General features: G+C 40.8%; 1 protein-coding gene across 3 annotated transcripts; it reads left to right on the forward strand.

Moving 5' to 3' along the window:
- The first annotated feature begins 1390 nt into the window (after positions 1 to 1390).
- Positions 1391 to 19143, forward strand: HENMT1 (HEN methyltransferase 1). Of its 3 annotated transcripts, none has more exons than XM_012468018.2 (8): positions 1391 to 1467; positions 2182 to 2280; positions 4712 to 4840; positions 6579 to 6691; positions 7443 to 7577; positions 16458 to 16637; positions 17303 to 17480; positions 18660 to 19143. In XM_012468018.2, the coding sequence occupies exons 2-8, from the start codon at positions 2260 to 2262 to the stop codon at positions 19068 to 19070; spliced, it is 1167 nt and encodes a 388-aa protein (XP_012323441.2). In that variant the 5' UTR covers positions 1391 to 1467; positions 2182 to 2259; the 3' UTR covers positions 19071 to 19143. The 3 variants fall into 3 exon arrangements, with proteins under 3 accessions (XP_012323441.2, XP_021527624.2, XP_064228820.1); XM_021671949.2 differs by having other exon boundaries at positions 1409 to 1422; XM_064372750.1 differs by lacking the exon at positions 2182 to 2280 and having other exon boundaries at positions 1415 to 1467.

Consider the following 19143-nt stretch of genomic DNA (forward strand, 5'->3'; position numbering starts at 1 on the left):
GTCAACAGGGACCTCTCAAATTGTAATGTGAAAGTACCATTGCGTTTTTCTTTTGAGACATGGTCTGATTCTGTCACCCAGACTGGTGGGCAGTGGTGCAATCATAGCTAACGGCAGCCTGGGACTCCTGGGCTAAAGTGATCCTCCTGCCTCAGCCTCCCAAATAGTTGGGACCACAGGCAGGCACTACCATGCCCAGCTAATTTCTTTTTTTTGGGTAGAGACAGGGTCTCATATTCCTGGGCTCAAGATCTGCCTGCCTCCCGAAGTCCTGGGATTACAGGCAGGAGCCACTGTGCCGGGACTTAAACTTGAATTTTTGAAGCTTAATCTTTAGTTATGTACCTCTTACCTATGGAACTAGACTTCCCCAAATACCAAAAACAAGATTGGTGTAATTTATCTTTCTGTTACCCTAAAGCTGTTAGCATAGTGCTTTGCATTTAGGTGTTAAATGTTTAAAAATACAGCTCCAATATATCATTTATGGCATATTAATAGGCTATTAATTCAGTAGTAAAAACATCAGTTTTTGCATCTTTTTTCCCCCAAAGAAGGCAGCTTCGTCCCTCCTGTCACCCTGTATACTCTTCCATCACATACAGGAAAGAAAGTACTTATATATATTAAGTAGTCTCCAGAGGGAAAGAGGGCAGGATACAATAACTTTTCTAAGAGATCGACAGTTCTCTTCACAAGCATTCGGGGAAAACTAGTTTGGGGTCGGGGGGTTGGGCGTTGGGAGCGGAAATAATGTTTTTCTAAGCGCAGGTGTCACTGGGCCAACTTCACCCAGCCTAGAGTTCTTTAAGGCCCCGGTGGACTGCTCTGGGATCGAAGCGGTGGCTGGCTGCCTCGCGCGGAGCCTGGCTACTCCTCTTGCCGCCTTTCGCTGGCCGGGACCGTTTTTTAGGCCTTTGCCGCGCCTCGGGAGTGCTACGAACCCAACAGCCGCCCGAGCCCGAGCCGCCTTCCTGTTCGCGGTCTGGGGACGCGCTCGGAGCCGGGGGCCTTCGCAAACAGCCGCCGCGCCGGCCCGGGTCTCAGCCGCGCGCTGGCTGGGTACGCAGAGCGACGAACGCAGTGGTCCTCGGGCGAGGACCTTGAAAATGGCTTCCGGGCATGCGCCACAGCGGCCGTTACGATACGCAAAACCGACGCCTCGGAGCCGAGAGCCTGGAGGGACGGCGCCCAGCGCACTATGGGGCTCCCAGGGCCCAGGGCTGACCGTGAGAGTGCACGAGGCTGGCGAGCCCCTGGGGACGGCCCAGGTTTAGGTGTGGGCGCAGGCGTGGCCGCGGCGGTAGCGCCACGCAGCGAGGCTGCGCGTGCGCGAGCGTCAGGGCGGCGCCCAGAGTTGAAGACGTTGGCGGCTCCGCGCAGAGCTTTGCTTTTCCGGTTGGGCGTGCTTTTTACTGCAAGGTGATGGAAGCGACGGCCTGTACAAAGACAGAAGCGTTGGCTCCAGTGAGCACGGTTTCATACTACAAGTTGGTGACTAACAAGTTGCCTAAATTTCAGACTAAAGTCTAGTTGATGGAGACACGTGCAATAGAGAACCAAAATTTAAATTCGAATTCGTGAGTGAATTGGATAGATGTTGGAGCATCTCTGGCTTATCAGGGGAATGTTTCCCCCCTCGAAATTTCATTTTGACCATATGTGGAAAAATTGTTTTTGAAAAAATTCGAAGTTGAGGCTGTTAGCAATGAAATGGGCAGAACTCCTAAGATTTTTCGTTTGTATCAAATTGAACGGTTAATGATAGTAAAGGGAAAGAATGGGTGTTGCTCTTAGCAGGGTTTGACGTAGTGAAAAGTTACGCTTTCTGAGCCTGCTTGCGAATGTCTGAAAAAATACTGGATACATTCTGTGGATTAAATGTAGACTACATTTAATCCACAGACTGGCTATTGTGAATAACGCTACAGTGAACTTCGGTATGTAAATATCTGTTCAAGTCCTGCTTTCGGTTTTTTTTTTTTTTTTTTAGTACCTAGAGGTGAATTCGTTACTTTTAAGCATTCTATTTAAATTATATACTGTAGTAAGGAGTAAGAAAGAGGCTTTCATTCTTCCCTACTGAACTAGGCAGTTATTTCCTTCAGGTGTCTCTTTGCAAAAACGGTTTTGTAAAACAAAACAAAACAAAAACAAAAAACGGTTTTGTATTTATTACAGCTGAGTCAGTGCTGATTCTCTCAAATAGAGCCTGCAGGATAAATCTTCATTTTTGTTTCAACAAAACGTGGAAACAAAATGGAAGAAAACAATCTACAGGTAATGCCACGCTTCTTAGCTGTTTATTTGACTCTTAAGAATCACCACCTGGATGAGGCCGGGCGTGGTGGCTAACGCCTGTAATCCCAGCACTTTGGGAGGCCGAGGTGGTTGGATCACCTGAGGTCAGCAATTCGAGATCAGCCTGACCAATATGGTGAAACCACATGTCTACTAAAAATATGAAAAATTAGCTGGGCGTGGTGGCGGGCGCCTGAAATTCCAGCTACTTGGGAGGCTGAGGCAGGAGAATTGCTTGAACTCGGGAGGCAGAGGTTGCAGTGAGCCGAGATTGCACTGTTGCACTCCTGTTTGGGTGACATTGTGAAAATCTGTCTCAAAAAAATAAGAAATTACTACCTGGATGTATTGTGAGATAATTGCAAGCAAAATTAATCACATTTAGGTCCTAACATTTCCTGGGGTGTTGGTTGAGGTAAACAAGAGTATATACATAGATGAAAGATTCACATTTGGTGTATGTAAGTAAAATAAATGTTTTTATTTTTATCACTAGTTGTTAAAGTAGCAAAATCTATTTTAAAAACACTCTTAAGTAGTGTTTTCCCAAATGTGGTAGTGCATGTGGATCACCCGGGATTTTGATAAGCTGCAGATTCTGTTTAAGGAGGTCTAGGGTGAGGCCCAAGCTTTTGTGTTTCTAAAGTTTCTAGGTGAAGGTGCCACTGGTTTGGAAACCACACTGGGAGTATCTAGGTTGTAGCTCCCTGCTGTCCAGTAGCTACACATGGCAAGTGGGCACTTGAAATGTGGCTAAGTGGAACTAAGGAACTGAACTTTAACTTTTTTTTTTTATTTTAAGACAGGGTGTTGCTTTGTTGCCCAGGCTGGAATGCACTGGCCCAATCACGACTCACTGCAGAGCTGACCACCTAGGCTCATAATTTCATTTTTAATTTTAAGTTTAAAAATGGATATTTGATTTCATTATTGGAAAAAAAGTATGTTTGGAATAATTTGGGTGTGTGAATGCATATTTTAAATGTAAAGTCTCTGTATTTCTGATGAAAATTTTGGAATTGAAATGAAGTACAAAATATATAGCACACTGGATTTGGAAGACAATATGTAAAACAAGAATCTAAAATCTCACTTTTATTTTGATTTTATGTGGAAATTATATTTTTGATATATTGGGTTAAATATTTTAATTAATTCCAATTATAATTACAATTCTTGGGCTACAAGAAAATTGCCTACTTGTATTTTATCTTTATTGGACAGTGCTATACTAGATATCAGATATCCTCTGGACTATTCTATAATGGAACAGAGTAACAACTGTTCCAGATTAATCTTATAAATTCTGCTTTTTCTTGGGGTCATGTTAAAGAAAAAATTAGTCTGACTTTATTGAAGACTGTTGCAATAAGGACATTGCAAGGATGAAGAATTTGACCAGCTATTAAGGGTGATCGGATATCAGGGGTAGAAGATTCTGCCTAAACTGACATAGAAGTATTCTTGTTAAAATTGGGCTAGGCAGCCCAAAGACCAGTTTGGGGCCAGGATTGAGGTCTGTTCAAGAAGATGGCTCAGAAACCTGACTAAAGTTTGGTCAGGGAGAGAGTCTTTTGCTGATATGGTGGAATGTTCCTACTGATGCCCACCTACTCAGGAGGCTGAGGTGGGAGGATTGTTTGAGCCCAGGAGTTTTAATCTAGCGTGGGCAACATAGTGAGACCCCATTTCTCTTAAAAAGAGAAGAGTGTTGGCAGCGCATGGTGGCTGATGCCTGTAATCCCAGCGCTTTGGAAGGCCAAGGCAGATGGATCATGAGGTCAGGAGTTCAAGAAGAGCCTGGCCAACATGGTGAAACCTGTCTCTACTAAAAATACAAAAATTAGCCGGGCATAGTGGGGTGTGCCTGTAATGTAATCCTGGCTACTCAGGAGGCTGAGGCAGTAGAGAATTGCTTGAACCTGGGAGGGAGGCAGAGGTTGCTGTGAGCCGAGATTACACCACTGCACTCCAGCCTGGGTGACAGAGCAAGACTCTTGTCTTGAAAAAAAAAAAAAAGTTTAAGAGTGTGTGTGTGTGTCAGTCATTATAAATATTTTCCAGCCTCCTGTCTATCTGGACCACAGGCTTTGGCAACTCACTCCACAAAATGTCCCTTCGGCTTGGAGGCTTCTAGTTGTTTTCATTGAATATATTCATTAGTAATGTTCCCTTCAGCTGAAACTAAGCTATAGGGAGCATAGAGCCAGATTCTCACTTACTAAAAGGCACGAAAGGATGCTTAGATGAACTGTGGAGGAAACAGTGCTCCCTAATGATTTTAGGACAAGGGGTATGTGAAGGCCAATGTGTTTTTTGAAGAGATTGGGGGAAATTAAGGGTTTTCTTTATTTAATTTCTGAAGTCATGCATGATTTAGAACCCGTGTTTTTTTGTTTGTGAACTTTAGTGCAGTAGTGTGGTTGACGGTAATTTTGAAGAAGTTCCCAGGGAGACGGTAATTCAGTTTAAACCTCCACTATACAGGCAGCGGTACCAGTTTGTTAAAAATTTAGTGGAGCAACATGAGCCCAAGAAGGTAGGTATTTTTTCTCTTTCCAAACATTTAATTATTAAGACTAGTAGACTAGTCTTATGAGGTGGTTTGTCGAATGCATTAGTGTGGAGAGACTTTTCACAGGGATTATTGCAATAGGGAGAAGGCCGTAACCACAAGATCCGCAAGTGTCTCAAGAGTTGAGCAAAAGGGATTTTTCTTTTACTAGAGAAGTGAACAAAGCTAGAAACTAGGGAAGTAGGATGAAAGGGTGGTTTGAAAGGACAGTAGAATGGGGAGCCTTGAGGAGGGGGCTTTTTCCTCAGGCCAAAGTTCAGGGCCCTGGGGGAAGGAGGAAAGTTCAAATAAAGTGTGGTTAAAAAAGAAATTTTCTTCCCATTGATCAATGGGGACAAGTAGTCATGCCAGTCATTTGAGGCAAAGAATGGAAACGCAAGGAATCTTACCTAAGTTTTATGGAGGAGGGTGGTTCTTTGCAGTGAGCCCTTCCCTGGAACACAGAGCATAGGTGAATTCCTTTAACAGATGCCAGAAACACAGGGCTTAGGTAGAGTTCAGTATTGCCAGGTTCAAATGTGAAGAAAATCTTGAGATTTTGTAGTGGGATGTGATCTTGTAGGTACCATATTTCTAGAGCTAAATGCTCTAAAAATACCAGGCAAACTGGTATTGTAGCCACAGGTATTGTGGTTCTTTTAAAATTAGACGATAATGGGCTGGGTGTGATGGCTCACACCTGTAATTCCAGCACTTTGGGAGGCTGAGGCAGCTGAATAGCTTGAGACCAGTCTGGCACCATAGTGAGACCCTGTCTCTATGAAAAATAAAATTAGCTGGGCATGGTGATATGTGCCTGTAGTCCCAGTTACTCAGGAGGCTGAGGTGGGAGGGTCCCTTGAGCCCAGGAGGTTGAGGCTACAGTGAGCTGTTATCACCTGCACTCCAGCCTTGGCAACAGAACAAGATCCTGTCTCAAAAAGAAAATTAGATCATAGTGAGCCTTCTCAATTAATTTCAGAGTAAAGGCATAATTGCGTACAACCTACATACTTATATTCATACCTGGTTACTGTACTAATGGATTGGATGTGAACTAGATACAGGTAAGGTGAATTTCTAGATGAAAGCTTTCTTTTTCTGCTTGATGTTGAAGACTCAGTGAAGATTCCTGCATGTAAAGGTTTTCCTTAACTGCACCACTACTGTTTCACACTTGTACACCAAGGTGCAGGTGTTAGTTTACATCTCTGTGGCCATCTAGGCATGTGTATTCAGGTAAGGCATCTAAAATTGGCTTTTTGGCAGCTCAGAGTTCAGTATGGAATTTCAGATGGTTTGAGGTAATTGTTTAATCAAATTAATGTTTGAGGGATGAAAGCAAAGTTTTAGAAAGCTTTGTTTGCTGAAATATGCTGAGAATATTTAAGACTCCAAATTCTGATTCTGAATGGGAAAACAGTATGTACCTAATTGTTTTTTATTAGTTCAATATAGGCAATAATAGTTGTTCTGGAATAGGAGTGGACCTTTCTATTTTACTGTGAGCAAATAGAAATTTGCCTATGGGCTTATAAAGTCTCAGGTTAATTTGTTTTTGTGTGTGTGTGTAGAATCTTCTACCAAAAAATCCTTCCATATAATGGTTTTATTATTTTATTACTGATATGTACTCCCCTCTCTCCTCCTCAGAAATAAAAGTTTTTTATCATACTTTTCTGGCTGTAAATGTCTTTGAAATAACATTCTGTTTCATCTACAGGTTGCAGACCTGGGATGTGGTGATACTTCACTCTTAAGGCTGCTAAAAGTCAATCCATGCATTGAATTGCTTGTTGGAGTAGATATTAATGAGGATAAATTACGATGGAGAGGGTAATACCTAGTTTCTGGAAGAATTATTCATTAATATAAAACTAATGACATTATTAATTGAGTTTAGAAAAAGTGTTGATTTTATATTTGTCTTAAAAGATTGGAGCTATTAGGGATCTTCAACTCACTGAATAATCAGGATTTGCCATAACACTAAAAATGCCTGTATTTTATTGCTACCAACTTAAAGTATAGCCTCAATTAAATGATTATAATAGTAGAAGCATTGCAAATTCAATTTCAGATATTCAAATTCAGTTTCAAAATCTCATCACTTTAATGCTAGACACTATGATAATTTATAGCAGAGGATTTAAAATTCCCCAGAACACTAAGGCCAAGGCTCCAGGCCATTGCCTCTATTTTGAACCATAGCATTTCTCCTATCTCATGTGTATATAGCATATATACATTAGATTTCCACAGATTGCTTCAAGAATGATCTTCTAAAGAACAAAAATCTGAAAATCACTGAATCAAACTAAAGCTGGAAAACCAAAACTATTACAAATGAAAACAATATAACACTATTAAATATTCAAAGTCTTTTTCTCACTGGCTAGTAACTTCCCATTGTGACAGGAAGTTTCCCTATGACCTGGTATTTAATATATCAAGACAAGGAAAACAGGCCATGTCAGACTTATATCAATATAGGTAGAAGATAATTATCAGAGGATCTGAGTTTGTAGCTAGTGAGAATTTTTAAATAGATCGTGTTCAGAATGTTTATTCAATAATTATTTTGCAGGGATACATTAGCTCCTTTCTTGGGTGATTTTCTGAAACCTCGGGATCTAAATTTGACCATCACATTGTATCATGGGTCTGTTGTGGAGAGAGACTCTCGTTTGCTTGGATTTGACTTGATAACGTGTATTGAATTGTAAGTTTTAAACTGATTTCTACTGTATAATTGTTCATTTGAAAAACATGAATAAGTCTGAGTGATCTTAGTGTCCTAAATACTTAGGTCTTAATTATTATTTGTAAAGAAAACTGCTCATTGGTTAGGTATATCTTTTTATTCTTCTTTTCTAACATTTTACTTAGAAATTTCAAGTATACAGATAAATTACCATAAATACATAGTACCAAGAATACCTATACCCCCTTTATCCAGATGTTAACACCTTCCTCACTTTTAAAATCATTTGTACATTCCACCCTCCCTCTCCTGTTCCCCCTACCTTCATCTCCCTGTAGAGTTATTTTTTCTCTGAATCAATTAACGGTATACATGTGGCCCTTTGCCTCTACTAAAAAATTCAGTTTAAAAGTTGGAGGCCTCACACTACCTGATTCAAAATATACTACAAAGCAGTAGTAATCAAAACATCATGGTTCTGGTATAAAAGCAGACATATAGACTGATGGAACAGAATAGAGAGAACCCACAAATAAATCCATGCATTTTCAGCCAACTGATTTCAACAAAGACAGCAAGAACATGCATTGGCAAAAGGACACTGTCTCCAATAAATGGTACAGGGAGAACTGCATATACATATGCATAATGAAATTATATAAACATAAAGATGGATTAAAGAGTTAAATGCAGACCCAAAACTATAAAAGTACTAGAAGAAAACAGGAAATGCTTCAGGACTTTGGTCTAGGCAAAGATTTTGAATAAGACTATAAAAGCACAGGCTACAAACAGAAATACACAAATGAGACTATATGAAACTAAAAGGTTTCTGCACAACAAAGGAAAGAATGGAGTGAAGAGAACCTATAGAATGGGAGAAAATATTTGCAAAGTGTTTATCACGGGGTTAATATGCAAGGGAATATACAAGGCTCTCAACAGCAAAAAACCCAAAACTCCAAAATAATTTAAAAAATGGGCAAAGAACCTGCATAGACGTTTCTCAAAAGACATACAGATGGTTAACATGTATATGAAAAAAATGCTCAACATCACTAATCATCAGGGAAATGTGAATCAAAACCACAGTGAGATATCTCACCCCATTTAGAATGGATGTTATTAAAAACAATAAATGCTAGCAAGGATGCAGAGAAAGGGAACATTGGTTGGAATGTAAATTAGTACAGCCATTATGGAAAACAGGTTTTAAAAACTGAAACACTAACTTCAAGGAGGACAAACTGGATATATTTAAGTATGAATGATGAGACCAAAATACCTACGAGTAGATTTTCTTATTGCCTGTTGCTGTTCTAAACTTTATATATGGCTTCTTTGTTCTTCATTCTATTTTGTTTCCTATAACTAATATGTACCAGGCAATAGAAAAAACAAAAAATACAAAGTAAACTCTCTGCTCTGGAGGAGCAGTACATATTACTAAAAACTGGGTGCAGTGGCTCATGCCTGTAATCCCAGCACTTAGGGTGGCTGAGGCAGTTTTGAGAGGCTGTTTCATTTTTCAAAAAACTGAAAACAGAACTGCTGTATGATCTAGTAATCCCACTACTGGGTATTTATCCAAAGGAAAGAAGTCGGTTATATTGAAGAGATATCTGCACCCCAGTGTTTGTTACAGCACAGTAGCCAGGATATGGAATCTACCTAAATGTTCATCAGCAGATGAATGGATAAAGAAAATGTGGTATATAGGCTAGGCGCGGTGGCTCACACCTGTAATCCCAGCGCTTTGGGAGGCCAAGGTGGGTGGATCACCTGAGGTCAGGAGTTAAAGACTAGCCTGACCAACATGGAGAAACCCCATCCCTACTAAAAATACAAAATTAGCTGGGCATGGTGGGACATGCCTGTAATCCCAGCTACTCTGGAGGTTGAGGCAGGAGAATCTCTTGAACCTGGGAGGTGGAGGTTGCAGTGAGCTGAGATAGATTCACCATTGCATTCCAGCCTGGGCAACAAGGATGAAACTCTGTCTTAAAAAAAAAAAAAAAAAAAAAAAAGTGGTATATATGCACAATGGAATACTATTCAGCCATATAAAGGTATGAAATTGTCATGGATGAACCTGGAGGACATTAAGTAAAATAAGTCAGGCATAGAAAGATAAACACCATATGTTCTCATATCTGGGAGCTTAAAAAATAAGCTCAAATTTAAGAAGAAAGTAGAATTATTATTGGCTGGGAAGGGTAGCAAGGAGGAGAGGATAGGGAGTGTATACAAAATTACAGCTAGATAGGAGGAATAAGTTTTATTCTATAGCACTGTAGAGTGAATATAGTTAACGACAATTGTGTATTTTCAAAGAGCTAGAAGAGGATTTTGAATGTTTCTAGCATGAATAAGTGATAAATGAGGTGATGGAGATCCTCATTACTGCGACTTGATCATTACGCATTGTATACCTGTATCAAACTATCACTCTGCATCCTATAAATATGTACAGTTATTACATGTCAACTTAAAAGGGAAAAATTCAGCTTATTTCCAAGGCAAGGGGTTTTATGTAACCAGTCCCCTGTCCCCCTTTTTAACAAGAGTACTTTTTCATTTTGGGCTCCCATTGATTAGATTCAGCTTATGCATCTTTGGAATACTGCGGAACACTGCAGAGGTTATTTGAGTCCTTCTCAGGGCCTCCCATTTGGAACCACATGATGTCCATCTGTCCCTCCTTGGTGACATTAATTTTGATTCCCTCTCCCCTGCCCCCGGTCAAGGTGTTTGCTCCACTGTGTAATTACTGTTTTGATTTTGCCTTTTTCCATTACAATTTATAGGGAGACATATAGGGATTATGCAGATACCTTGTCACTCATTCATATTTCCCTCTAGATTTAGCATCATCAGTGATTCTTGTCTGGCCCAATCTTTATGACAACGGTGGCAAATGATATTTACTGCTATTCCAGTACTACCTCTGGACATTTACCAGTCAACCCTTGGCATTTTACCAGGAGCAAAAGCCCTCCGTCTCCCCACTTACTTATTTATTTATCAGTAAGTGAACTCATGAATTCTTATTTTTTGATAGTTTGTGATTTATTTCTGCACTTCTTCAAATTGTCTAGTGGGGTTGGCTAGTGGGGGCCCCAATGAGCTGGCTCCTGAGCCTAGAGATAGGTCTCATTTTTCTGAGCACTTTCTGACATCCAAGATGTGTCAGGCCCCTCTTCTACTTTTTCTTCTCTAGTCCTGGAATAATTTATTTCTCGAAGGAGCTCTGTTTCTTTTAAAGTGGGATTGGTATTTAGAAACCCAAGATAGGTGCTTCTTAATGACATTTAATAGTTAAGGGGCTTGCTCTGTGGTCAGTTTGCCTGGTTGTGTGTTCAGGTTGATTTCTAATTTTTCTTTATGTATGTATTTGTGTATGTATGTATGCATTTATGTATTTTGAGACAGGGTCTCACTCTGTCACCCAGGCTGGACAGAGTGGTGGTATGATCTTGGCACACTGCAACCTCCACCTTCCAGGTTCAAGTGATTCTCTTACCTCAGCCACCTGAGTAGCTGGGATAACAGGCACATGACACCATGCCCAGCTAATTTTTGTATTTTTAGTAGAGATGGGGTTTCACCATGTTGGCCAGGCTGGTCTTGAACTCCTGGCCTCATGTGATCTGCCTGCCTTGGCCTCCCCAAGTGCTGAGATTAAAGGTGTGCGCCACTACACCCCACCTGATTTCTAATTTTTAGTAATAGGTACTGCTCCTCTAGAGCAGAGAGTTTACTTTGTATTTTTTTTTGTATTTTCTGTTGCCTAATGTAACATATTAGTTATAGGAAACAAAATTGAAGAACAAAGAAGCCATATATAATTGGCTCACGCCTGTAATCCCAGCACTTTGGGAGGCCGAGGCAGGTGGATCACGAGGTCAAGAGATCGAGACCATCCTGGTTAACATGGTGAAACCCCGTCTCTACTAAAAATACAAAAAATTAGCTGGGCATGGTGGCGCGTGCCTGTAATCCCAGCTACTCAGGAGGCTGAGGCAGGAGAATTGCCTGAACCCAGGAGGCGGAGGTTGCAGTGAGCCGAGATCGCACCATTGCACTCCAGCCTGGGTAACAAGAGCGAAACTCCGTCTCAAAAAAAAAAAAAAAAAAAAAAGTTTAGAACAGCAACAGGCAATAAGAAAATCTACTCATAGTATTTTGGTCTCATCATTCATATTTAAATATATCCAGTTTGTCCTCCTTGAAGTTAGTGTTTCCGTTTTTAAAACCTGTGTACCCCCTCTATTATTTTTGTTTTTATTGTGGTAAAATACACATAACAGTTTTCCACATCAACCATTTTTAAATGTACAGTTCAGTGGCATTAAATACATTAACGTTGTCGTGCTGCCACACCACCATCCGTCCACAGAACTTTTTGTCTTGCAAAACCGAAATAATTACCCACCTGTTAACAACTCCCAGTTCCTGCCTCCCAGTAGCCACCATTCTGTTTTCTGACTCTATAAGTGGAATCAGGCATTATTTGTCCTTTTGTGACTTGACTGGCTATGCCACTTCTCATAATGTCTTCAAGGTTTACTCATATGCTGTAGCATGTGTCAGAAATTCCTTCTTTTTAAGGCTGAATCATCCATGGTATATGTATATACCATAGCTTGTTTATGCATTTATCTGTTGCTAGACGCTTGGGTTGTTTCCACTTTTCGGCTATTGCAAAAAAATGCTCTTCTGAACATGGTATACAAATATCCATTTGTGCCCTGCTTTCAGTTATTTTGGGTATATATCCAGAAATGGAAATGCTGGATCGTATGGTAATTCTATTTTTAATTTTTTGAGGAACTGCCATACTGTATTCTGTAACAGCTTCACCATTTCACATTCACGTTATGGATCTACCACTGACTGGTCCATGATTGGCAGTGGCTTGGCTCCTTGAAGTCACTCAGAAACCAAATTCCTGTGTCTTGTTCTACTGTCCCCTGGAGTGTTAAACCTATCTGTGGTCATAGCTGGGTCACAGACACATTCTCCTGGTTAATGAGAGAGGGGAAAATCACAGAGGCATGTATGCTAAATATTTTAAGACCCAGACCCAGAAGGGCAAATATCTCTTCCATTCACCTTCCGTTTATGAGAACTTAGGCTTGTGGTCACACCAGGCTGAAAAGGAGGCTGAAAATGGATCCTGTAACTGGGCAGCTATATGCCTGTGACAACTCTTACTATGGAGGAAGAATAGAGTAGAATTTGGTGGAAAACTAGCAGCATCCACCACGAAAGTCTTTGCCAAACTGCCCTCGTTAGGAGTTGTACTGATTCACATGCCGATTGCTCATTTTCCTACCCCTTCACCATGTGATTTATCCAGTGTTGTCTTATCCAACTTGATCTTTGACAGTCTGATAGGAGGAAAGTTTAATTTGTAGTTTGAATTTATATTTTTCTTGTATTACATTTTCACCTGTTCCAGAGTTCAGAGCATTTCTCTGAACTATGTGTTTCTTTTATAAATTTTTCTTATTGGATTGTTGGTGTTTTTCTTACTAATTCATATACTTTCTTTTTATATTAGGGGAATTAGCCTGGTAACTGTGATACACATAGCAAATATTTACACCTACTTTGTTTTTTGACTTTATGATGATGTAAAAATAGCATGTAAAATTGAAGATTTTTAGGGGGTATAGTTCCGTGAATTTAAACACACATAGTTTAATGTAACCATTACTATGATCAAGATACAGAACAATCCATCACCCCAAACACCTAGTTTGCACTACTCCTTTGTGGTCACCTTCCTCTGTTTTCCATCACTATAGTTTTGTCCTTTTGAGAATATATGACAATAGAATCATACAGTTTATAACCTTTGAGACAGTCTTCATTCACTCAGTGATGGCTTTGAGAGTTACCTAAGTTCTTCTGTGTGTCAGTAGTTGGTCCCTTGTAATTCCTGAGTAGTATTCCATTGTATGGAAGTGCCACTTTTCATTCTTCACCCATTTTAAAGATATTTGGATTGTTTCCAGTTTAGGGTGATTATAAATAGAACTGTTACAAACATTCACATACCGGTTTTGTGCAAAGGCAAATTTTACTTCACTTGTGAGTGGGATTACTGGGTAGGTCATAGGTTTAATAGTGTGTGTGTATGTTTTGCTTTTAAAAATTTCCTTCTGAGCTGGGCGTGGTGGCTCACACCTGTAATCCCAGCACTTTGAGATGCTGAGGTGGGCGGATCACCTGAGGTCAGAAGTTCAAGACTAGCCTGGTCAACATGGTGAAACCCTGTCTCTACTAAAAATACAAAAATTAGCCGATCATGGTGGTGAGTACCTGTGATCCCAGCTACTCAGGAGGCTGAGGCAGGAGAATCTCTTGAACCTGGGAGGTGGAAGTTGCCGTGAGCTGAGATTGCGCCATTGTCCTCCAGCCTGGGCAACAAGAGCAAGACTCTGTCTCAAAAAAGAAAATAAAAACCCCTTTGTATTTCCTTGCATCTGCTCATTTTGGGTTTCATTTGCTGTGTTTTCCTAACTTCTTGAAATAAATACTTAGCTCATTTAATTTCAGCTTTTCTTATTTTCCAGTGTATGATAAAGCAATAACTTTCCCTCTAATTATGTTATGTTTGTAACACAGATTGTGGTTATGGTAGGTAGTATTTGCACTGGTGATGCAAATAAGTCAGGAAGAATAAGAAGACCCAAGGGCCGGGCGTGGTGGCTCACGCCTGTAATCCCAGCACTTTGGGAGGCCGAGGCGGGTGGATCACGAGGTCAAGAGATCGAGACCATCCTGGTTAACATGGTGAAACCCCGTCTCTACTGAAAATACAAAAAATTAGCTGGGCATGGTGGCGCATGCCTGTAATCCCAGCTACTCAGGAGGCTGAGGTAGGAGAATTGCCTGAACCCAGGAGGCAGAGGTTGCGGTAAGCCGAGATTGCGCCATTGCACTCCAGCCTGGGTAACGAGCAAAACTCCTTCTCAAAAAAAAAAAAAAAAAAACCAAGACTCAAGAAACAGCTAGATTTGGCAGCTTGAAGACCATTACTGACTAGTGAAACAGGTCATCAGTTCACCTTCAGTGCTTCTTCCTATAACTGGATGAAAGGTCATGATGTTTCTGCCCATCACCATCCTGCTGAGAAATAGAGGCCTAGCGGTGATATGGGGATGTCCTTGCAGCCTGTGGCGGGAGATTGTCTCTCTACAGCTTAATGTGGCTCCTAATTTTCTTTTTCTTTCTTTTTTTTTTGAGACTGAGTCTCGCACTGTCAGCCAGGCTGGAGTGCAGTGGTGCCATTTCAGCCCACTGCAATGTAACCTCTGCTTCCTGGATTCAAGCAATTCTCCTGCCTCGGCCTCCTGAGTAGCTGGAATTACAGGTGCCCACCACCACGCCTGACTAATTATTTTGTATTTTTAGTAGAGATGGAGTTTCACTATGTTGGCCAGGCTGGTCTTGAGCTCCTGACCTCGTGATCCGCCTGCCTCAGCCTCCCAAAGTGCTGGCATTACAGGTGTAAGCCACTGCACCCAGCCGGCTCCTAATTTTCTTGGGAATTGCATAGAAGCTTAGGACTGTGTGAAGCATTTTTGTCAATATCCAGTTTCCTTAGGATATACTGACTTTGATGGGATGGCAGCAAAACTTTGTCAGATCCTGTTTTGGTAACATTTAGTTGTTATATAATTACAAATTTACAGAAGTTGCAGGATTGGCCCAAGGTATTCTCTTGGCTATTCTTTACCTAGATTTACCACTTGTTTATAGTTGATCCTATTTACTTTGTCTTTTTTTCTAAATTACAGTTTTCTACATGTATTTTTTTTATCTCAACCATCTCAGAGTAGATTGAGTATGTTGTGTCCTGTTGCCTCTAGATACTTTGGTAAATATTTTCTAAGAACAAAGACTTCTTATCATGACCACATAACTCTGTCAGGAAATTTAACATTGATACGGTACTATTACCTCATCTAAGTCCATATTCAGCATTCATCATTTGTTCCAGTAATGTGTTTCTATAGCTATTTTAAAATTTAGCTATAATTTAAAATGGCTCAGGATCACACAATGCATTTAGTTGTCATGTTTGCGTGGGCTCCTTTAATCTGAAGCAGGTCTGTGCAGCTTTCTGCTTGGTCCTCTTTGCCCTTGATATTTCTGAAGAATAATGTGCTATTTTCTAGAATGTCCCTCAATCTGAGTGTCTCCTCATTATCAAATTCAGGGACTGCATTTTTGACAAGAGTATCGTAGAAGTGATATTGTCCTCCCTGATGCATTATATCAGGGAGGTTTAACCTCAGAGACTCTTTTTTAGAGGTATTGATAATGAAGCTGTAGAGCACAGCAAAGGACCTTAGTTGGATAAGTGAACATCATAGGTGGAGTTGGGGGGTAGGAAAGGATGAGAATATGTGAATAATTGTTCTTTCCTTTCTTTCTTTTTTCTTTTTTTGAGATTGAGTTTTGCTTGTCGCCCAGGCTGGAGTGCAGTGGTGCAATCTCGGCTTACTGCAACCTCTGCCTCCTGGGTTCAAGCAATTCTCCTGCCTCACCCTCCTGAGTACCTGGGATTACAGGCATGTGCCACCATGCCCAGCAAATGTTTATATTTTTAGTAGAGATGGAGTTTCATCACGTTGGCTGGGCTGGTCTCAAACTCCTGACCTAAGGTGATCCATCTATCTTGGCCTCCCAAAGTGCTGGGATTCCACATGTGAGCCACTGCGCCCAGCCTGAATAATTGTTCTTAGGTCATGTAAGCATTATTACATATTGAAAGAAGGGAGAAATTGATATACATATGAAAAATATTTTTGATAAATCAATTAGAAAAATAGGTGCAAATGAAGCTAGATTTTATTATATCTTTCTCATTAACCATTTTAGAATAGAACATTTAGATTCAGGTGATCTCGCCAGATTTCCTGAAGTGGTATTTGGGTACCTGTCTCCATCCATGATTGTCATCAGCACACCAAACTCTGAATTCAATCCCCTGTTCCCATCAGTGACCTTCAGAGATTCAGATCATAAATTTGAGTGGACCAGAATGGAGTTTCAAACCTGGTAAGTTCAGAAGGATTTTTGTTTATTTGGGATCCTGTGGGAGTTTAAAATCTTAAAAATAAATGTTGATACACATATATCGCCTAAATTGTTTTGTACTTTCGTCCAATAAAATTGATTTCCAACCTGTGACTTAGTATGTAATAGGATCACAAAGGGGCCATTGCATTTGGGCAAGTATGGAAAGGGTGTGTGGTCATTTGGGCAAGCGTGGAGAGGAGGGTATGTGGTCACTTTTATGTGAAGGCATCTGTAGTATTGGCATGGAGATGAACAAAACAGAGGGAAGGTTTGGGGCAGTGAGAGTGAGCCTCAGGCCCCTGCCCCGAGGTATCTCCTGGGGATTGGTCATGTTTTCTGGTGTAATTGCAAACCCAAATGAGTGGCTGGGTTGAGCCCCTGTGGTTTCCTTGTTCACCCCTACACCCTGTCCATAATGTTCCTTTTCTCTTCTATACTCTTAGGGTGAATTGGAAACTGACACTATATCCTTGCTTTGATTAGTCATAGAAATAAATACACTAGTGGTTAGGAATTTGAAACTTGGAAGTATTTATGTTCTTTGTATTTTTCATGTTCTACTGTACTGCTGACCAGAAATGGTTCTTTATTTAACAGTAGCTCTACATTTAGACAAATGATTGCTGTCTTCATTTTGATTTCAGGGCTTTATATGTGGCAAATTGCTATGATTACTCTGTAGAGTTTACTGGTGTTGGGGAACCACCAGCTGGAGCTGAGAATGTTGGATACTGTACCCAGATAGGAATCTTCCGGAAAAATGGAGGAAAGGCAATGGAATCATGTGTTTCAGAGCAGCATGATCAGCATGTTTATAAAGCTGTGAGTATTCTTTGTGAGGTCCCTATCAGGGCTAGAGTACATTAGGGTGGTGAACTTTTTTGGGGTAAGAATCCCCAAAGTAGAGATAAGCGTAAATGACCTTGCTTTGTGGTTCACCCTAGGAGAAATTTTCAGGCCCCATGACTACTGTCAGAGTTAGCCTATGGTGTCCTTTTAGACTGCCTGTCCTTTTGCTATGTTTCAAGGTGCATTAAAGGCAATGGTCTGCTGGAGTCGTCTTAGAATACTTCAGAGCAGCTGGGTACAGTGGCTCACACCTGTGACCCTAGCACTTTGGGAAGCCAAGGCAGAATGATTGCTTGAACCCAGGAGTTCGAGGTCAGCCTGGACAACATAATGAGATCTCCATCTCTACAAAAAAACACCTAGAATACTTCAAAGCAATACTTCAGCAGACTCTTTTTGTAATCTGTTAGGATTATCAGTAGTAAAAAGGAAAGCCAGCAGCAGTTCCTCTCCAGTTGGCTTAGGACATGACTCTTAGGACTGAACCTACAAACTTCTTAGACCCTTTGGGTTTAAAGAGGCAAGAAGAAGAAACACATCCTCCCATTCTTTGAAAAATTTATTTAATTAGGAACAGAGTCTTGTTCTGTCACCCAGGCTGGAGTGCATTGGCACAATCATGGCTCACTGCAGCCTTGAATTCTTGGGCACAAGCAATTTCCTCCCACTTGAGCTTCCCAAGTAGCTAGGACTACAGGCATCTACCACCATGCTCAGCTAATTACTTTTTTTTTCCATAGAGACTATGGGTCTCACTGTGTTGCCCAGGCTGGTCTTGAACTTCCATCCTCAAGCAATCCTCCTGCCCAACCCTCCTAAAATGCTGAGATTACAGGTGTGAGCCACTGCACTTAGCCACATTTTCCCTTTTAACTGAACCATTTTTCGTTTTTTGCCCTTTCCCCTGTAATACCAAGTAGGAATACTGGGTTTGTGTGACTTGGTAGAAACCTGGCTGGGAGGCATTGAGCATTAGCATCAGATAGTTAATGTCTGTGTGTCAGTAATTTGATTCCCATTGTAATCGAGGCATGTATGATTAGTAGGATCTGACATATATTCAATATGTACATTTATTCTTACATGGCAAAAAAGTTATTGATGGCTTTGAAATTTTTTCCATATTCTAAGTGTTTTGTTTTTTCCCTTTAGGTTTTTACCACCTCGTACCCGAGCTTACAGCAGGAAAGGTTCTTTAAACTTGTGTTGGTTAATGAGGTGTCCCAACAAGTGGAAAGCTTGAGAGTGAGCCACCTGCCACGGCAGAAAAAACAGGATGGGGAATGGGGTGATAAGCCCAAAGACTCAAAGGCCCCCTGCCCATGCTTTGGACCAGTCTTCACAGAGGTTGAGAAAGCCAAGATAGAGAACTCTCCCAAACCCTTCTGTGTTGGAGATAAATTTTTTGTACCTCTGCAGAGACTCCTTGCTTATCCCAAGTTGAACCGCTTATGTGCTAACGAAGAGATGATGAGATCGGTCATTGCTGACTCAATTCCTCTGAGCAGTGATGGTTCTGCAGTGGTGTCTGACCTGCATGATTATTTTGATGAGCAGTTTTGAGTTTTAAACCATCTTTATTTCCTGAAATTCAGGGTCTCAGCAATAGTTGTGTTCACTTAGAATTTAGGTGTTT

The sequence above is a fragment of the Aotus nancymaae genome, unplaced genomic scaffold, assembly GCF_030222135.1.
Source record: "Aotus nancymaae isolate 86718 unplaced genomic scaffold, 86718_ANA_hifiasm-v0.15.2.pri h1tg000007l, whole genome shotgun sequence".
NCBI classification, from domain to species: domain Eukaryota; kingdom Metazoa; phylum Chordata; class Mammalia; order Primates; family Aotidae; genus Aotus; species Aotus nancymaae.

Bases quoted from the DNA above. Each gene is read 5' to 3' on its own strand.
- HENMT1 (XM_064372750.1), top strand. From the start codon at position 1,426: ATGGAAGCGACGGCCTGTACAAAGACAGAAGCGTTGGCTCCA. The intron at 7,578-16,457 runs GTAAGTTTTAAA...TAACCATTTTAG, and splicing joins TTGATAACGTGTATTGAATT to AATAGAACATTTAGATTCAG. The intron at 17,481-18,659 runs GTGAGTATTCTT...TTTTCCCTTTAG, and splicing joins ATCAGCATGTTTATAAAGCT to GTTTTTACCACCTCGTACCC.